The sequence below is a fragment of the Colletotrichum spaethianum genome (genome assembly GCF_022836535.1).
Source record: "Colletotrichum spaethianum MAFF 239500 DNA, contig07, whole genome shotgun sequence".
Taxonomy (NCBI): Eukaryota; Fungi; Ascomycota; class Sordariomycetes; order Glomerellales; family Glomerellaceae; genus Colletotrichum; species Colletotrichum spaethianum.
In genome coordinates, this window is record NW_026054777.1 from 299,022 (window position 1) to 318,913 (window position 19,892).

At 55.9% G+C, this 19,892-nt stretch overlaps 5 protein-coding genes across 5 annotated transcripts; 1 reads left to right on the forward strand and 4 right to left on the reverse strand.

The window, feature by feature from the left end:
• Nucleotides 1-1,123: 1,123 nt before the first annotated feature.
• Nucleotides 1,124-3,247, reverse strand: ColSpa_03505 (nucleolar protein 9; the record flags this gene model as incomplete). Its single annotated transcript, XM_049269717.1, has 1 exon — nucleotides 1,124-3,247. The coding sequence occupies one exon, from the start codon at nucleotides 3,245-3,247 to the stop codon at nucleotides 1,124-1,126; it is 2,124 nt and encodes a 707-aa protein (XP_049125674.1).
• Nucleotides 3,248-3,786: 539 nt separating this feature from the next.
• On the reverse strand, nucleotides 3,787-5,505 carry ColSpa_03506 (L-aspartate decarboxylase dtxS4; the record flags this gene model as incomplete). Its single annotated transcript, XM_049269718.1, has 3 exons — nucleotides 3,787-4,914; nucleotides 5,060-5,350; nucleotides 5,431-5,505. The coding sequence occupies 3 exons, from the start codon at nucleotides 5,503-5,505 to the stop codon at nucleotides 3,787-3,789; spliced, it is 1,494 nt and encodes a 497-aa protein (XP_049125675.1).
• A 5,710-nt stretch (nucleotides 5,506-11,215) lies between these two features.
• On the forward strand, nucleotides 11,216-12,010 carry ColSpa_03507 (Ras-related protein Rap1; the record flags this gene model as incomplete). The annotated part of the gene is made up of 1 exon (XM_049269719.1): nucleotides 11,216-12,010. One exon carries the CDS (start codon nucleotides 11,216-11,218, stop codon nucleotides 12,008-12,010), a length of 795 nt encoding a protein of 264 aa, XP_049125676.1.
• Nucleotides 12,011-13,018: 1,008 nt separating this feature from the next.
• Nucleotides 13,019-14,287, reverse strand: ColSpa_03508 (putative phosphoketolase; the record flags this gene model as incomplete). The annotated part of the gene is made up of 2 exons (XM_049269720.1): nucleotides 13,019-13,965; nucleotides 14,014-14,287. The coding sequence occupies 2 exons, from the start codon at nucleotides 14,285-14,287 to the stop codon at nucleotides 13,019-13,021; spliced, it is 1,221 nt and encodes a 406-aa protein (XP_049125677.1).
• A 5-nt stretch (nucleotides 14,288-14,292) lies between these two features.
• On the reverse strand, nucleotides 14,293-15,528 carry ColSpa_03509 (putative phospholipase A2; the record flags this gene model as incomplete). The annotated part of the gene is made up of 1 exon (XM_049269721.1): nucleotides 14,293-15,528. One exon carries the CDS (start codon nucleotides 15,526-15,528, stop codon nucleotides 14,293-14,295), a length of 1,236 nt encoding a protein of 411 aa, XP_049125678.1.
• Nucleotides 15,529-19,892: the final 4,364 nt, after the last annotated feature.

Sequence of the window (19,892 nt, forward strand, 5' to 3'; positions counted from 1 at the left end):
GCTGTAAGGACAGCATTAGCCCCTAGGGCGGTTGTATTCAAATTGCCCATGTTGATGAGTGATGGAGTTGTCTAGGATGGTATGGGTTGCGGAAATGAGGCTAGTATTGCATTAGGAGTGAGAGGGGAGGGGTCGAACTTGGGCCTGGAAGAGCCTCGATTGTGGAGAAACGGAACCCGAGAAAAGGAAAGCGAAAACGACATCTGGCGAAGCTCAGGGAGTGATTGGATGGAAAACAATTCCCCGTTCATAGTTCTCCGGGTTGAGAGATCTGCCACCGCCTTGAGTTCGCCCCGCTCGCGGGCTTTTTGCGTTTCGCTAGGACCAGGGCCGGATAACCGGCACCATACCTTGCGGCTCATCTTAAAGCACTTTAGCTATACCAGAGAAGGTAGACTTCCTTCCAAAGAACAATAGCATGCATTCTAGTCATGGAGCATTGAATTAGGATGGCTCGAGCATCTTAGAAGCTTGCCAATCGCGTCGCTCGATACACCCTCTTTACGATGATACTTCATCAAGTGACGCAAGCCATACAGGCTCGACTTCGCTCAGCTAGGTCCAGTGCCATTCGGAGTCTCATTTCCGGTGAAGCTTCCATCCTCAGACTCCTCAATTTGTAAATCAAGGGGCCACTTTAAGTGCTGTTTAAGCTACAAGATGTCAGGCGTAGAACTTGTCCACCCCGGTGGCCAAGATTAGGATACAGTATTAAAAGGAAAGGGGCTAGTCCGTTCCCTATCCCGTTGATGGTCTTGTTTCAATAGCTTCCCCAAAGTCATTGGCAGGTAGCCTCAAAGAAAATAGAACGAAGTTGCAATTGACGACGAGCCAAGCCGGGTTACTTAGTCCGGAGCGACAGACCAAAGGTCCGGAATCCCTCGGGCTTAGTGCCCCGCTCTCTCCGAGCCTTGGTATGCCAAGGCCCCAGTTCTCCTCCTTGCAACAATGGACCCGACGGCCGTCTTGATGCCACACTGACCACTCTTCTGCTTCCGCCCGGGCATTCAACTGCTAATGGGCCAACGTGGTGCTTGTTATCTGGCATTGCGGATCGCTTTTGCATGATTTTGAAGGATAGACTCGTTGGGTTTTGATGGCGGGTATCATACACATGCTACATTCACTCCTCATCCTCCTTCACCATCTCCTTAGGCAGCTGCCTCGGTTGCGGACCTCTCTGCTGCTCCAGCTTCCTCCTCTCCCACGGCTTCAGTCTGGTCTCCTCGGCCGGTCCGTCCACTTCCTTGGCCCACTTGACCCAGTCCGACCGCCTCGTCTTCCACATATCTCCCTTCCACGTCCTCCACACGCTACGTCCTATCCAAGAGTCGCGCAACGTCCTCTCGTGCTCTGCGAGCGAGGAGATGATGGTCTGCTTGACATGAAAGGGTATGGAGCGGTCCTTGCCACGCGAGGGAACCTCGATGATGGCGTTGACGACGTTGTGGCCGAACTGAGACTGCGCTAGCTCTGCGACGTGTGGCGCGAGAGCGCCGACAAGAGCCTTGTGGAAGAATTCGTTTTGGGGTGCTGCAGGGCTAGCGAGAGCTGTCGTCAGGACTGTCATTGACGCCATCGCCGTGGTCGCAAGCTTGACAAGAAGCTCAGAAGGCATAGCGACAAGAGACTTCTGGGCAACCTTGGAGGGATTGCCGGGAGTCTTCAGCATGGTCGACACAAGGTGACAACCATGGGCAGCAACGGCAGTCTTGTTCTGGGGTGACTGCTGGAACTCCTCCTTCTCAGCAGACTCGTCCTCGACCAGATGACACAACTTCGGGACCAGGTCCTTCGGGTTAGAGCCCAGTGCATCGGTAAGCGCCCTGGTGAGGGCACTCTTCTCTTCGTAGGCACCACGCGCTTCGCATCGCTCGAACAGAGTTTTGAGTACATTGTAGCGTGCCTTGGTCACCAAAAGGGGCACCGCGGGGATGATTTTCTTGACAGCTTCCACAAGGTCGTCCTTGCTGACACGGTTCAGAACGCGGAGAGCGGGGTATGAGGCGATGTCATTGCGAACGTACGTCGCGATGCGCTCGCCGAAGAAGTTATGAGAGAGTGCTTTGAAGATCTTGCCGGGGCAGTTCGTGATGAGGGTCTCGAGAAGACGGGATCCAATCTGGTCGTAGACCATGCTGTTGACAAAGTCCGCCGCTTGCGAGGTGTCGTCGCTAAGAGACGAGGGAGCGTCGGGCAGCAGTCGGTACAGCAAGGTGTCCTTGCTCGCCGCCGCCGACGTCTTGTCGCTCTTATGGTTCAGGGAGATATCGAGCTCCAACAAAAGTTGCAAGAGAGGGTTGCCGGTAGGGTGCTTGGCGAGGACGCGCAGAGCGGTAAAGTCCATGCCGGCCACGGCATCCTGAATGATCTTCTTGGTAGCCAGGGTGAAGGACTCGGGGACAGCTCTCAGCTGATGGGTGAGCTCATCCGAGGCACCAGTGGCTCCCTGGACGGAAATGTACTCCTTCTTTTTGCTCTTCAGAAGTGACTTGGTGGCCGAGTCGTCCAATGGGCGGCCCGAGAGAACGACCAGGAGCACACGCAGGGTGTGTGATCCAAATCGGTCTGTGAGGAGAAAGCCCATGTGCTGCTCGAATTCGTCTAGGGTCATTAGGAAGAGGTTCTCCATGGTATTTTCTGGTTCGGCACCCTCCTCGACTTCCATCGCATCGTAAGCCTTGGGCTCCGGCACGATCCCGCCCAGCTCTTGCGTCACGATCGGTGCTGATTCAAGGAACAACTTTTCGCAGCAATGGCTGGCAAATCGGTGCTGGACGAGCGACAGGAAGTGGCCGGCGAAGGCGTTGAAGATCTGCTTCTTCTGTCTCGTGTTTGAAAGAAGAATCAGACGCTCCATCAAACGTGACAGCGATTGACTGCTGGCCAACTTCAATTCCTTGCCCTGCGCTTCCTTATACACGTTTTGCAGAAAGACGTCGCGCTCCTCGGGGGAAGGGAACTGGTTGAGCTCGAGCAATTCGTCGGCGCGGCGGAAATATTCCTGCTCTTCGTCCGCGAGCATTCCAAAGAACTCCTTTTCGGGGCCATTGGCGTGGAACGACTGCTGGAAGTCGCCCGCATCGTCGAATGTCTGTTGTTCAGTGTCTTGGTCTCCATCCTCGAACCTTCTCCGTTTGGATTGACGTTCATCGTGGTTTTCCTCGTGGTTCTCCTCGTGAGTTTCCCTTCTCTTCTTTTTCCGCTCGTCGCGGATGGCTTGTCGTTTCGTTCTCGGCTTCGGCATCGTGACTGAAATTTAAATGGGTGCAGGGTACAAAGTTGGGTTACTGAGGAACGATACGGTGGACTCGTCGCATTGAAGGCGTTGAACTCTCGAGCCGAAAAAACTTTTGCTTATCTTATCTCTTATCTTATCGCCCCTCCCCCACTGCGCAGACCCTTGTCCTACCGTCAGACCCGTGACCCTTGCTGATGGAGTCTCCCTCGCCGCGCCGTTCCTCCTTCTTATCTCGTCCATTTGATTTAAAGAGCCAGCCTATCTTCCAGCTTGGCAGTTCTGTGCTACAATCTGTTTGTCTCTTACATTCCAATTCTCTGGTTCTATTAGATCAATGGATTCCGCAGGCTCACTTTACTTCTGACGTCACACTGTCAAGGGGATAACCAAACAGCCCAAGGTTTTCTGTGTAAGTGTTCCCAGCTCGATCTTGTTAAGTTCTAAACTAATGGCGGACAGTGTATTTTTATTGATCTTTATGTTTGTATCCAGCATATATTGTTCCCACCATTTCTGCGATGTGAATCCCCAAGATCTCCAGCATTCTACACTACGACCTCCTTGCCAACCTCCTCCAACGCCTTGACCAGCCCATCAACGGTTCCCTTGAGGGTCTGGCAATTGACAACCACTCGGAAGAAGCTGCCTCTTTCGCCCGGAGCATAGTCGACCATGAAACCACGCTCAATGAGCTTTGATACCATCTGGCTGGTACGTCTGGTGTTTGTCTCTGCATCCTTCGCAAGCTGGCCATCCGGTGCGTAATAGAAGCAGACCTGCAAGCATGGTGGTGGGTTCGACGAAACCAAGACGAAGTTACTGCTCTGTTCGACCAGCGTTGTGAGATGTTCAGCCAGCGAGAAGGCGTGGTCAATCTGTCGTTCGAATCCAGCAGCACCGTAATAGATCCACGCCAAGGCCAACTTGAGACTGTCGCCCCTACGACCACATTGGAGGGTCAGGTCTGCCAGATCCCACACATCTTCGGTCTCGTCCACGTTGTGGAACAAGTACCCCGCTGGCAGAGTATTGGCTTTGTGGAATACCTTCTCGTCCGGTGTGAGAAGAAACGAGCACGTCACCGGCACGTTCATCATCTTGTGCGGGTTGACCGTCAGCGAATCGGCCAGATGGGAACCCCTCAGTTTCGACTTTTGCTTCTCCGAGAAGATTGCTGGCCCTCCCCAGCTTGCGTCGATGTGGAACCACATGCCAAACTCCTTACAGATACTCGAGATCTCCTCAAATGGATCGTACGAGCCCATTACCGTTGTTCCGGCTGTAGAGTTGACATACAGAGGTGTCTTGCCTTCCGCTTTGGCGCGGAGAACAAGCTCACGAAGGGCTTCGGGAATCATGCGTCCAGCAGAATCGATCGGTACCGCCCAGACGCTCGACGCGCCGAGTCCACAGGTGAGGGCGCTTTTCTCAACGGAATAGTGGCCGTGTGCGCTGGTGAACACAACGAAGTCATACGAGCCGTTTCCTGAAGTCTTTGTTTCCGGGTAGAGAGCACTGCGGGCAACAACCAGAGAAGTCAAGTTGGACGAGCTTCCGCCTTGGCAGGTGACTCCTCCCGCCCGAGGCCCGTTGAAACCGAAAAGATTGGCAAACTTTCTAGCTGTGATCTTCTCAGTGATACTCAAGGCCGGCGAGACTTGATACACGTGGAGCTACCGAGGTTTAACAACCGCCTTGAAAAGATGAAGATGGAGGGACGACTTGCATTCGTGTTTAGGACAGACAAAAGGAGATCGGCGACAACACCAACCTGGGCATGTCAGTCCGGCACTCGGCGGTTTGGATGGAGCTACATACCGGAGTGTTGCTCGCATATAACTTGTCCATGAAACCCTGGTCCCAGGTGTTGACGCTGTAACTTAGAATCTTCTGCACAACATCAAGCAGACCTTCCTTGCCGAGGCCATCACCCTCGGGGAGGGACAGCTTCAGCTTCTCAACCAGCGCCGCAGGCTTGTGTGTATCGACCAAGACATTACGTGGTACTCCGTCGATGTTGACTGAAGTGTTCCCGCCAGCTTTCTGGCCAGCAGCCTCGTCGGCCACCCTGATGTAGGGGACAATGAGACCCTTCACAGCATCGAGTAGCTGCAAGCAGGGGCCCGTGTCAGTCAAATAATCCGAACCGGCAAGTTGCACCACCCACTTTACACCACCAAGATACTTACATCCTCAACTTCTTCGGCTCTTTTGAGAGTTGGCGGGGCAGCGTGGTGCCCGTTTGTGCCATTCGTGCCGTTCATGATGGTTTGCAGAACTGGACGAGATGGTTCCCACCAAGCGGATAAAAATTCTCTCAATAGAAGCAAACTCCGACAGAATAAACTTTTGTGGAAATTTTTTCTAAACTACCGTAACACAGACGGTTCTCGGCGAGTTCGATATTCAAAGCCTCAGGATTCCCCGGTCTACCGCTGGGGTTCTTTCCGTAATGAGTCAGGCAATGAATGGTAAAGAAATTCTTCAACGGCCGGCCATGGGACTTCGATGACGGCACGTCGGAGCAAAGTGGCGCGAACCCCGGCTGGGATTAGCCGCCCTCTCTGCCGGGGCCGACAGATTTCATAATCAGTGGCACTTTTTCCATCATCGTTGCGCTGCAGCACAGCCATCTGGTTGGCCGTCAAGGATGTTGTCCAACTGCACTGCAGAAACGCCATCGCCCAGAGGGCTTGTCTATTCAGGTTTCATGCACCGGCCGAGAGGGTTGAAGAAGCCGTCCAGGAGCCAACGTTTCCCCATGGTCGTCAGCGCGACCCGGGCCCGAGAGCCGCGCAAAAAGTATCACGGGAATGGGCCGGAGCGCGGCTCAGTCATTTAAACTTACCGACCCATTTGCCCTCTCCGCCCGTGCCGTTCCAAGCCGTCGGGTCAGCAATGTCTCACCGGGATGGCCGTTGCCCCTTGCCGAAGCCCACCGGGAGTCCAGCGGGGCCTGTTGCAGAAGTCTTGAGCTGCGTTTGCCGTGATTGCGAGAAATTATATCGTACCTCTAAAATCCAAGGAGAGAGCCATTGTTCACCCATGATCAGGTCATGTTTGCCGCAAGCCGACGTGCGGGAGCATCGTACCGACAACCCACCGGTGACACTACAGATCAACGCACAGCAGCAAAGACCATACTGGTTAGATGTCTATGCATCGAGCGTGTTTTGAAAGTCGGTATGCCTTTCTGCTGGGACCGTTCGCCGACTCGTAGCAGTCTCCCTGCAGCTTCGATCGAGGTGCCTCTCTGTGCCCGCATGCAACGCGCTGAGCAATCAAAGTGTGATCCTCCACCTACATGGGACGGTGCAAACTCCCTTGTCATCAGCTGGCGACAGGTTTAACGAGCGAATGTAGCCAGTAAAGTCACAGCGCACCGCAAATCGTACTCGCCAAAGGCACCCAAAGCAGCGTTCAGGCTTCAAGCACCATCCGTGCGCGACTAGCTAGGGGTTTGGCGTCGATGGAGCTGCCACTTCGCGGCCAGCACTGGTTGATTTGTGGATGGCTCGGCCAGATAAACAAAAGCCATGGGCGTCACTATACTACGACGTGCCCAGCATACGCCTGCCTACCTATGGGGAAGCCGGGAACAGGGCAGAAACGCGAGAGTCAACAGACGATATTTGTTTGAGAAGGCCACGGGAAAGTTTCACGGCTTCCTCCATGAACTGCTTCCTTTCCGGCTTCTGGAAAGGCCAAGTGTCGGACGCAGGTGTGATCAATGCGGGTACGCAGGATCTGACGTTGTGTTGAAACAGACAGTATCGCCAGTGACGCTTGCTTGTGCGACAAGCTGCGATCACACGAATGGATCTTTTCCTTCGGGATAGCGCTTCGTCGTGATAGAAAGCAAGATGATACCCAAAAAAAAAGGGGGGGGGGGTTTGCAGGTGCAATTGGGTTGCATCTGATGGTGTCCACCGACAACGTGGATGCAGCTGTTGTCCCGCGGATGCATATGCCCGGTTGCCGCTGCGAGGCGACACAGCGCAGCGGGCCTCTGCTACTTGTCAGACGGCACGCACGCGCGTGCGCGCGGGAAGCACATTGACGCTGCGGCTTACAGGGGCGACGACACGAGGTTTCCCAGAATCAGATTGCTGCAGACCAGCATCCGCGTAGGACAAGGAGCCGATATCCGGAGACACGTGGTATGAGATCCAGGAAGAGACAAAGACAACGTGCCCAAACGAGGAAGGAGGAAACGCCTCAAAGAGGGAAGAGTGTCTGCGCATCCTCCATGGAGCTGGGAGTCAGGGCCGAGGACGGTGCAACGGGAAGAGCGTCATCGAGGCGACTGGACTTGGTGAACTCCAGGTCCTCATGCACAGCACAGCACCCACCAACGAGGGTTAGGAGCAAAACGCGACATTGAAGCGGCTCAGAGGTTGCTGCACCTTTTGGCAACCATGGAGAAATACGTCGGCCAAGATCGAGATATGCTTGTCTTTAGTCGAATGACACATCATATCCTGGACAAACGGCCAAGCCTGGGCAATCATAGCGTCCGCACCGAAGACACCCACCCACGAGCGCGGGCTTTCTGTCACGCGAAGTTTTCCCAAGCGAAATGGGCTGGAACAACAGAGAAAACTCGTCATGGTAGGGCATCAACGCCGCCATGCCCAAGAAGGGGGCCTGCGAGTTTCAGCGGGTTAGGCGGAATGGGGAACGGGGGTTGGGGAAAATCGTCGGCAGGCGTTCCTGTTTCCTGTGCCTGGTTCCTGGGGCCGCTTGGTCGAATGTGGACGATCATCTGCCTCATCCAGACAGAGCAGAGGCGAAGGTTACCCTCAACCACCAGCGCCCAACCACCCAACACGAAGACTTCTTTTTGGATTTCACGGGAAGACGAAGCATGTAGAATCAGCCGCCGACTCTTAGAATGGGGTGACATGCCAATAATCCCCGAGGGCGGGAAGGTTAGGCGCATGGCGCGTGGCGGGCTTTAGGCCGATGAGCAGAAATAGGTGGCGGCGACTGTTACCTTGGGAGGCCGTCCACCAGTCGGCTTCTCTGTACGGAGTGCACAATCTTGGTAGGTGACTTATACGGAGTGGTGGCTTAATCGAGGCAAGGAAACGAACGAACGCGCGCCCGAGCAAAAAGGAGGCCAGGACCACGACCAGGGGACGGGACTCTCAGCGATATCGCCAGGGATGGGATCCTTGGCCCCCACGGTCATCATTGCGAGGCAATGTGGTAGCAGGCCAGCAGAACGGTTCGGTCCAATCGGGTGTGGCTCTGGCGCTCAGATCCCTCTCCCACCTCTCAACAGCAAACACGGGCATCTCTCCAACCGATCTCTCTCATATGTATCTGGAATAATGAACCGAAATGGTATCAGTCGCGCGCAATCCCATGGAAGCGCCACCCCGGTCTCTGCACCGACAAGATCCCGGACTCTCCCAGCCAGCATCTCTGGCACTTGCAGACAGCGGCGGCGGCGGCGGCACACTGAGCTTCTTCAGGTCGTGGCCGACGGAACATATCCAGAAGCAGAAGGCAGTTCCTTCCCTCGTGCGATTGAGGCTCCGGCTCGGCTCGGAGGGCAGGAGGAAGAAGAAAGCAAAGAGGAAGGGAATTTAATCTTATTTTATTCCTCTGGCCAGTCAATCCTTATGCCATAGAGACGGGAAGGAAAAAGGGGAGAGAGAAGATGGGCGGGATTCGTATCGCCGGCCTTAGATCAGCAGTATTTGCCATGCGAATGAATGCTCCTTCAACGTCGCATCTGGGATCAAGGTCTCTCACACACACTCTCTCCCACTTACTCATATGCAAGCTCTTGCACTTGCTTGTACACGGGACTCGGTATCGCAAACACAAAACCAGCCCATCCAAAGCCGGCCCTCCCCCGATTGTCAAGACATTCTCATCATCCACGCCCAACGGCCAACGCTGCCCGTCACGACAGCCACAACAGCACAGCACCCAAGAAACCCACCAAGCTCCCCCGACTACGGGGCCCAGGTCCATCGGCGCTGCACGAGAAACGTCGCCGGCTGCAGGGAGCTCCCCTCCTGAAGCTTGCCCCCCTTCCCCCTTCCCCCGATCCCACAATCACCGAGACAGAGCCGCGCAGTCTCAACCCGTCCGGCGCGCGCCAGCCAAACAGCGTCCGGGAAAGTAAGAAGGAGGACCGGGAAACGAGGTTGTTACGCAGCCCACGCACGGAACTGGAGATCTCCATCAAAGCTCTCTCTCGGTCTGCCATACAAGCTTCATCCCTCCAGCGCCTCCCGTCATTCCTCGGACGGGCCACGACGCTCGAGCATCCCATCTCTTTTTGGGGGGGCCAGCAACGCCAGCAACATCCACCCACTCGCCCAATACAAACAGCACCAAATTAAAAATCAAACATAATTAAAAACAACACGACAAGGAGGGCGGAGCAACAAGAAACAGAAGGGGGGGAAAAGCAGCAGCCGCATCTTGATCCGACGTTGCTTTTTTTTTGCCTTTTCCCCCCCCCCCCCCCAGCGTCTCGCCTCCTTCCTCGAGCTCTGCCTAACTGGACTGGCTGACTGACTCTGCACCTTGTCCTGGCAGAAAGCAAGTAAAGTGTTTGAATCATTTTCCTGATATCATTGCCCAGCTTGTTTGCTGTTTCGGGGGATTTCATTGCCTTGCCGCTCCTAAAAGGGGGTTGCACCTCGATCAATCCTTCCCCCATCCATCGACTCACCTCACTGCCGCCGGGGCATTTCTCTTTGGGGGCGCAATCGCGACCTAGTTACCCAATACCTGGTTAGAGACGGTATCAAAAAGGCAGCCGCATCCCCCATTCACCCAGAGCGTCCTTCCGTCCCCTTGTCGCCGATTCACCCCCAAAACACTACCACCGCCATCACACACCTCAGGCTACCTCAACCAACAACATCTCGTTCCTCCGTCCATCCACCTCACCTTCACTTCAACTGTCGCCTGCATCTGCACTGCATACAGTTGACCAACGAAGACCTCTCTCCTCCGTCCCCCCTTCCCCCTTTGCGCAAGCCTTCCACCGAGACAAAAAAGCAAGCAGCTTGTTTCACTCGTACCTCATATACAAAAAAGATTGTCTAGTTGCGGCTAGCAAACGGCGGATTCTGTCTCCCACCGCATCTCTCCCGCACGCAACGGACGGACTATCCCCAACGACATCTCCATCCTCCGCCGGGCACCGATTACCTACTAGTCCCGAAAGAAATACACACATCGTCACCGTCGCGAGTAGCACCTCACCACGAGGCACACGACGCTAGAGAAGCAATCAGACGGCACCACACAGACGGCCGACGCACACGATCCGCGTTACTTCGTCTCATTTCGTTCCCCCCCGCACCCTGCCATAACACACTGTCCCAAACGAACGAACCCTTTTTCGGAGGCCGCTCCCGCCGTCGCCATCGCCCACGCCACAGCCTTCTCTTTTTGGCTCGACCCTAGCTCGAAGAAGCAAGACGGTCGAACCGCGCGCGCGGTCTGAGAGCCAAAAAAACGGAGCTAAGGAACACCTGCTGCATTGCCGTTCGATCTACCACCAGCCCACCACCACTAAAAAAAAAAGTCGAGCCCGTCTCTTATCTGACCTCACCCACCACTTTGTTGCCTGACCGGCTCTTGTTCCCCCAACTTTCTCTCGATTGACTCGTCCGAAAAGCCTGTTTTTCCCTTTTCCTTTTTTTCTTCTTCTTCCTTTTGGGAACATCTTGGGGGGCTCTGGTCTAAGTCCGCCACTCTTGACCTTGATCTTGACCTGCGCAACGACATTGCGAAGCTGGCGCCACCAACTGACGTGAACTGAAGTTCGACGTTCACAAGTCACAATACGAAGCACGCGACGCGTGAAGACGACGCAGCCTCAGAGCTGTCCCCGCAACGAAGGAGGACCTGCACCTACGCAAAACACTAACACTCTCAACCAAGCTTGTGTCCGGCACTCCGGCGGAAGAGGAGCAAAAAAAACACCCCTAATACACAATGTCAATCTCTCAGCAACCCCCAGTGCCGATCTCCATTACCATCTGCGGCGATGGTGGGTGCGGAAAGTCCTCGATAACTCTCCGGCTTGTCCGCTCGCAGTGGACCTCCGAGTACGACCCCACCATCGAGGACTCGTACTCCATCACCCGCAAGATTGACGGCCAGAACTACCACCTGTCGCTGACGGACACGGCCGGCCAGGAGGAGTACCGTGGCATGTGGGCCTCGTCCAACCTCGGCGCCGACGCCTTCCTGCTCGTATACGACATCACCTCGTGCGACTCCCTCGACGCCCTCCAATACTTCAACGACCTGATCGACATGGAGGCCGAAACCCGTCTCGACAACGCCGACCGCGCCAAACGCGCGGGTCTCTCCCCCTCCTCGTACCGCGACACCGTCTCGGCGACGCCCGGCGCTAAGACCGTCCCGCCCGTCAAGATTGTCGCCGGCAACAAGTGCGATCTGCAGGAGTCCCGCGCCGTGCCTGCCGCCATGGGTCTGGACTGGGCGCGCCGCCGCGGATGCGGCTTCATGGAGACGAGCGCGCGGCTCGAGGTCAACATTGAAGAGACGTTCGCGCTTATTATCCGGCGCGTGGTCGAGGCCAGGCGGATGGCGGAACTGGGCGTCAACGAGAACATGGAGATGGACCGCCGGGGCATGACGAAGCCCCTAAGCCCCCTGCCGGCGGGTAGCGAAAACGAGAAGAGCGGTTCGGGTATGCGGGGTCCGAACGCCGACGGCAAGAGCGGCAAAGGGTCCATATGGAAGAAGCTTCGGTGCTGGTGAGCTCGGACTCGCCGGTGGGGGGCTTACGGGGTCAAGAGTGCGGTCTCGGGTGCGCCAGAGTACCAACGTGCCTCTCGGTCCGAGGCGGCACTCAGGCGGCACGCAGACGAGGCACCGCACGAGAGAAAGAGAGAGGGGGGGGGAGGGAGAGAGGATGAGACCGACACGGAGAAGCTAAACGAAACGTCATGACGGTGTAACGCGCCACGTTGTATGAAAGCAAAAAGAAAACATTGGAGGGCGGCAAAGACGGTCTATTATTTTTGTAATTGGTTTTTTCTTGCGAGTGTTGTGCTTTCGTCTTGTTGTCTTTTTTCTTTGTTAGATTCCGCTGGGAATGGAGGATCTGGGGGTGGACTCGTCCGCGCACAATTTGAGCGGGTTGGGTTCGCTGTACAAAGGGGCATCAAAATGGGGCGTTTCGGGAGTCTCGAGCGCGCATCTCTCCCTCCTCTCTCACCCCTCCCTTGGCACCTGTTGTACGGGGTTCGAGTACGGGGAAAAGGGGGGGGGGGGGGGGGGGGGGCGCAGTCGTTACCGCTCGCATGTCTGCTTTTTACCCCCTGGCCGAGGGCGGTCCAGAGGGGGAGGGGCTTTCGTGCGGCTTTGTTTCCTGCGAGAGAGCATACAATGTAGTTATTAGATACCACCACGACGCGCGGGAATGTTGACACACACTTCTTTCATGGTGCCGAGAGGGTCGGTCGCTTGGGTGCCGTGGCACTGTGAATGCCGTTTGCCCATTTGGTATGTATGTGTCTTGTTGAGGAGAATGTGTACCATCTAACGGAAGGGAAATCGTCACGTCCTTTGTTCTTTCTCTCTTGTAAACACGTATACCACCACCGCATACCGTCCTTGACGGCAAAATCCATCCAAACTGACGCGTTTCCCAGTGTTTCCTAGCAACGCCATTTCATCCAAAAAAAAAACGGAAACTGTCTGCCACCGAGACATCTTCTCACCATCCCTCTCACCCTCTTCCCCATCTAACCTAAGCACCCGAGTCTAGATGGTCAGCTTGGACACGGTCTGCTTCCACAGGCCGTTGTGGGACCAGGTCCAGTCCTTGAGGAAGGGCGGGTCCATGCCCGTCTCAAAGGCCTCGATGCGCGCAGCGATCTGCTGGTTGCGCAGGGCCTCGCGGGCGGCGGCGCCGCGGTTGTGCAGCTGGGGCATGCGGTCGATGGCGTCCATGGCGAGGCTGAAGCGGTCCGTCTGGTTGCGGATGGCGAGCTCGAGCGGCGTGTCGATGTTGCCCTTCTCCTTGTAGCCGCGGACGTGGAGGTTCATGTTGCCGGGGCGCTTGTACGCGAGGCGGTGGACGAGCCAGGGGTACGAGTGGAAGTTGAAGATGACAGGCTTGTCGTCGGTGAAGAGGGCGACCCACTCGGCGTTGGTGAGGCCATGCGGGTGGTCCTCGTGCGAGATGAGCTTGAAGAGGTCGACGCAGTTGACGCAGCGGATCTTGAGCTCGGGGAAGTGCTGGAGCAGCAGGTCGATGGCGGCCAGCGACTCGTGCGTCGAGATGTCGCCGCACGAGGCCATGACGAGGTCGGGCTCCTCGCCCTGGTCGGTGCTGAACTGGGGCCAGATGCCGATGCCCTTGGTGCAGTGCTCGACCGCCTTGTCCATCGAGAGGTACTGCAGATGCTCCTGTTTGTCGGCGACGATGACATTGACGTAGTTGGACGACGCGAAGCAGTGGTCCATCGTCGAGAGCAGGCAGTTGCCGTCGGGCGGGAGGTAGATGCGCACGACCTCGGGGCTCTTGTTGGCGACGACGTCGAGGAAGCCGGGGTCTTGGTGCGTGAAGCCGTTGTGGTCCTGCCGCCAGACGACGGCCGTCAGGAGGATGTTGAGAGAGGCGATCTTGTTGCGCCACTCGACCTCGAGAGCCTTCTCGATCCACTTGCAGTGTTGGTTGACCATGGAGTCGATGACATGGACTAGACCTGGTCAGCAGCAGAACCGTGCATGTCTATGTTTGGTTGGGAACTTACTGAACGGCTCGTAGCTGTTGAGCAGGCCGTGACGTCCGGTCAGAATGTAGCCCTCGAGCCAACCCTCGCAGGTATGCTCGGAAAGCATCTCCATGACGCGGCCTTCGGGGGCCAGGTTGCCGCCGTTGGCGTCCTCCTCAAAGTACTCGCCCATCCAGACCTTCTTGCCGGCTTCGTAGACGGCACCGAGTTTGTTGGACTCGGTCTCGTCGGGTCCGAACAGGCGGAAGCTGTTCGGGTTCAGGGCAATGACATCCCGCAAGTAGGTAGCCATGTTGTTCATGCTAGCAGCATGGGTGCCGCCAGACTTGTCGACCTTGATGGCGTAGTTCTTGAAGTCGGGAAGCTTGAGGGCTTCTTGAGGATGCCGCCGTTGGCAACTGGGTTGGCGCTCATGCGGCGATTGCCAGTGGGGCAAAGCGCCTTGAGCTCGTCGGAGATGCGGCCATCCTTGAAGATTCGCTCGGGCTCGTAGCTACGCATCCACTTCTCCAGGATCTTCAGGTGTTCAGGGTTGGTGGCTGCATTGGGGACGGGAACCTGGTGAGCTCTCCAATAGCCCTCTAAGTAGTTGTCGTCAATCTTGCGGGGGCCAGTCCAGCCCTTGGGGCTGCGGAGCACGATCAGAGGCCAGATGGGGCGGAAGGCCTTGCCGGAATCGCGGGCCTGCTTCTGAAACTTGCGGATCTCGAGAACGCAGTGCTCCAAAGTGGCGGCCATGGCTTGGTGCATGGTGTCGACATCGTCGCCCTCGACGAAGTACGGTTGCCAGCCGTAGCCGAGAAACAAGTTCTCAAGCTCCTTGTGGGAGATTCTGGCCAAGATGGTAGGGTTGTTGATCTTGTAGCCGTTCAGGTGCAGGACAGGCAGGACGGCGCCGTCAACAATGGGGTTAAGGAATTTCGTGCTGTGCCATGCGGTCGCCAACGGACCAGTCTCGGCTTCTCCGTCACCGACCATGGTCAGCGCAATGAGGTTGGGGTGGTCGTAGACAGCACCGAAGGCGTGAGAGACAGAGTAGCCGAGCTCTCCGCCCTCGTGGATGGAGCCCGGAGTCTCGGGGGTGGCATGGGAGCCGATGCCGCCGGGGAAGGAGAAGGACTTGAAGAACTTTTGCATGCCCTCAATGTCCTCGGACTTGTCGTGATAAACCTCGGAGTAGACACCCTCGAGGTATGACTGGGAGAGTACGGCTGGCGCACCGTGGCCAGGGCCGGAGATGAAAATGGAGTCGAGGTCGTACTTCTTGATGAGGCGGTTGAAGTGCATCCAGGTGAAGATTTGACCCGGAGCAGATCCGAAGTGGCCGAGTAACCTCAGCTTCATGTGCTCCTTCTTGAGAGGCTCCCGGAGGAGGGGGTTCTCCTTGAGGAAGATCATACCCAGAGATAGGTATAAGCTCGCCTTGAAGAAGTCATTGTACTTGTCGATGTCTGCTTTCGAGAGCGGCTCGCCCTTGACTGTTGACCGGGCTGGGCCATAGGGGCTGATGGACTCGACCTCCTTGTCAGTCATTATGGAGGGAGGTGTGTAAGTGATGGATGAGTTGTGTGTTGTTGTGTGTAGGCCAAGATGCCTTTGGAGTGGTGGCTCTATGAGAACATGAGAAACTGGACGGAGGCAGAGAGGGCATGGCCTTTATAGCTATCTGCTTGGTCACTGGAGACAAGAGGATAGACATGACCAGAAATGAGATGCGGCCGTTCTGCCCAGAGACCGGGTGGCGGGTGGTAGCGCAGTCCTGGCTTGGGACTGATGCTCACTCTTGGTGCTGATCCCAAGTGGACAGCAGACAGCAGCGAAAGCGCAACAAAGACGCAGGCCTGGGTTCCATCAGCCGATGTTGACGGCCCCGACTGGGATAGGAGGGGAAGCTTGTGGACGTTGGGAAAAGAAGGATATGCTAGCAGGGGTGTTACAAAGATGGGGAACTTTGTGGCACGTATACGCTCCTCGTAACGCCTCGGTACAAGTCTTGTTAGGCCCTCTTCATGGAGAATGGCAGCCTTAGTTACGGAACCCAAGCCATTTCATGGCGGATGGGTACAACGTGGGGGAAGAACGATTGCCATCCTTGCTGCCTGGGCTTGGGTGGGCTTGTCTCGTGGTAGCATCCATAGGGCGAGCCGGGAGCAGTTGATGACAGGGTGACAGATGTCTAGGACGAAAATGAAGGAGGCAGCTGCAGGTGAGCTGAGGAACATGCGCGTATTCCTTGTAGGTTCGTGGTGATGGGAGGCAGATCTGTAGTGTTTGTGCGTGGGGAGAAGAGGTGGTCTGATTTTCTGAGCGCGACTCAACTGCGGCTATGGCACCAACTGATATGCAGCCGACGTCACCTTGTGCCCCATGTCGGCATCGGTCATAATCCTGACCCCGTCTTTGTATTCGACTGGCTTGCTGGTCCGTTTTCAGTACATGGAGGAACGAGGAGTCGCGGCTTCTTGGTGTTTGCTTGCATCTTTGTGGTTCTGGTCTCAGTAAGCGGGAGTACGAGAAGGAAGTGGAGGCTGGGGTACGGCCCGGGCTGAATGTCCGTCTCTGTCGTGCCGACGTCCAGTACGTACCTTCCACCGTCGGCCGCCGTCAGCCATCTCGGTGTGTGTGTTCAGAAAAAAAGACGGTGACCAAGAAGGTGAGGATGATTGACGAATCCCAACGCCGAGGGAAGTTGCGTCGGTTGAGATGGGTGCGGAAGGACCACGGCCTATTGGGCGGGCATTCTATCGGATGGAAGGCGCCACCCCTCAATGAGGCCACTGTAAATCCGATGGAAGCAACCTCGCGACCAACGCCGTCTGATAGCATTTGCTGGGCATGGCCGACCACTTCCCTGGCTCCGCTCACCCCAGACGAGCAGACCACTGAACCAGCATCAGGGATCGGCAAGGGACGTCTGCGACAATAGCAGAGCGGATCAGTGGCATGTCGGCACCGGAACCGAACCAAGTAGAATGCCTTCCGCCAAGAGGGAAGTCGTATCTGGCGATTTGAACCCACCCACGCCAGAGTGCATCGGGCAACCTTGTATGCATATACATGCATGCCCTGGGCTTACGGTGCAGAGCGGAAGCCGGCCGCCTCCTCGTCCAAAATCGAAAAGCAGCTGATTCATGGCGAGCCTGGATCGTGATATGTGCACGCGGGTCGTGGCACGCACCGAGTTCCCCCATACATTCCATTCCTTGCCTGCTCTAAACCTGGCACTCCCGGGGCCCGGCGTACCCCCCTTGCGGCCTGCTAACCCCGCCAAGTGTCAATCCTGCAGACATCACCCCACCATTTTTTTTTTTGCGGTGGGAGCTTGGGCCCCAGTCCCAACGAGACGAGCAGGGCGGGGAGCTCAAGCTTTGGAGCTTGGGACCGGTTTCGTCGATGCAGGGTCGTGGCCTGATTCGAGGTTCTTATATCATCTTATACGGAAAGTTTGCTCGAGAGCCGTTTCCTTCAGCATTTTCGTAACTCCGCCTATGGAATCTGCTTTTCTTCTTCTTTTCTTTTCTTGCTCTTCTTGAAGGACGGTGCATCGGCAGGACCATGTCGAAATCTTTGTGCAATGTTCCACGATGGACGCAAATCAATGACGGCAGCCACCAGCAAATTACCCGGCCAAACCCCAACAACGGAGGGGTAAAGCCTTGGCCAAACCCTGCTAAACGAGGGGAAGCCTCAAGGTCGTGTGCGAGAGAGCTGCTCGTGGAACACCGTTTCGTTTCGAGTCGCCCGACGTCCTGCATGAGTATGGAACCGGTGCCAGCTGACGACGCCAGCACAATGGCTCGAAACGACGGCATGGCAACATGAATCGACGTGCAAATCAACAATATGACAAAATACAGATGGAAGGCAGAATGGCAGATTGTAAGAGCAAGCAGGCTGGCTCGGACGTTGTTGCCAGTCAAGATGATTTCAGATCAAAGGGCAGATCTGATGGTCTGGTGAAAGTATGGTAGGAGACGCAGAGAGATAGGCATACTCTTTGCATCTTTCGAGGGCACGACCAGCCTCCGCGCCATCAACCTATGGCAAGTTCGCCAGTCCGCAAACGCTATCTCTTTGGACCAAGAAGTTGTATTCTCACTGATCATCTGACTCACTGCGACACTGCTGCATGACTTTGTGCCGTCTCGTCGACTCATCGCTTCGGCGACTACCACCGACAACAACTACAAGGAAGATGTTAGCCAGATCCAATTCAGAAGATTACGCCGTTCCTTCACCGCACTCTCGGACCCAGACACTTTTCGGTTCTGTAGGAAAGGATCTTCGCAAGAGGGCTGTTTGGGCGGTGGGGTTTTATGATCTGATGTTCTGATAATGGGAGGATTCTGACAGCTGTGCCGCATGCACCTTGTATGTGGGTCACCAATGACGGTCCCCCCGCGCCGGCCGGGGCTGTTCCAGCGCCCATAGCGGGTCGGCGGGGGATCAGCCACCGACACACGCGGGAGCTAAACAAATCACCAACAGCGGTCCAGGGGGTTGAACACCTTGTGGAGGTCTTGTCACCAATGCCTAGAACTCTTCGCCTTGCTGGGCCGAGTTAGTGCCTCTCCACTGCAGGTAACTGTCAGGGGGTCGGGCTCATGAAGAAGTTTGAATGGAAGATCAGCAGCCAAGCATGTCCGGTCCTTTCTCTACAGTAGGTAGCGCATCGACGGCAGAGAAGAGTCGCTTGTTGAACGACACTATCAACAACCACACCTGCTCCGCGTCACCATCACCATTTCAGCATTAGCCGCACATAGCGCAGAGCTGCTTTTGCCGTATGCGCTAGACCGGGAATGCTTGACAGCCGACCATCTTTAGCATCGTGAAACCTCTCTGGTCTGATTTCGAAGTGACAGGTCAAAAGCTTCCTCCTATGTGAGATTGCGACCCTGAAACTTTCCAAATTAGACGAGTCATTGGACCGCATCCAAAGACACCTTTTTCTCTGGATCCCGCACTGACGAACTCTCACCCTATCAACTAACCACTTCACCTACCCGAGCTTTGGGATTAACACGCAGATCGCCTCACATCAGAATTCGCTCACGATCACGAGGTACAACCCAGCAAACCGCGCAGTTCTCCAGTCGAATTCCATCGTCTACAAGGTAAGCCGACACCACTCCCGTATCATGGTGGCCTGACGTCACGCGCCCCCGCCGATCAACCGCTTCCGAGTATCAAAGGGGAGGTCAAGAAGCATATATACTTTCACCACCCCCTCATCTCGGATTGTTCTTTCTTATTTCCCCCTGGACGAACGACGGATGACGGAACCTTTTCCCACGTATTCGCCCGCCATCAGCCGCTGAAACTGCCCAACTTGACTTGCAACTCCTGACATTCCATTCAGGTATCACACCTCACATCGCTCAGTATCGCTTTGATTCAGGGGAGAATATTGAAAGCTGACACCGCTGGCTGGGCAAGTCACATCGGCGGAAAACGATACAATGGCCTCCTATCCGAGTCACAAGCCCCAGACCCCGCAACCTCCTGCGCCCATCCCCATCAACGACGGGGACGACGGGCAGGGCGACGTGACGAGAGATTACTAAGGAGAAAAGCCAAAGAGACACCAGACAACTTCGAGATTGCACCATTAAAGGCATTCTTTCGAGACTGTTAGCACGGGCATGACGCCCTTCTACATCCGCGAGTCACGAGGTATATCCGGGTCACATACTACAAAGACTGGATACATGTACGAGCACATGCAATCAAATGACATCCGAATTGTGTTGTTCATCTTTCCATATCAACTATCGCAATACTATTTCTTCAGATCAAGTTGACCTCAGAAAATCTTTCCCATGCTCCACAGATTCCCTAGCGATAACTTGTGTCACGTCGGCGCCAGCCCGAAACCCCGCATATCCGTCGTACCT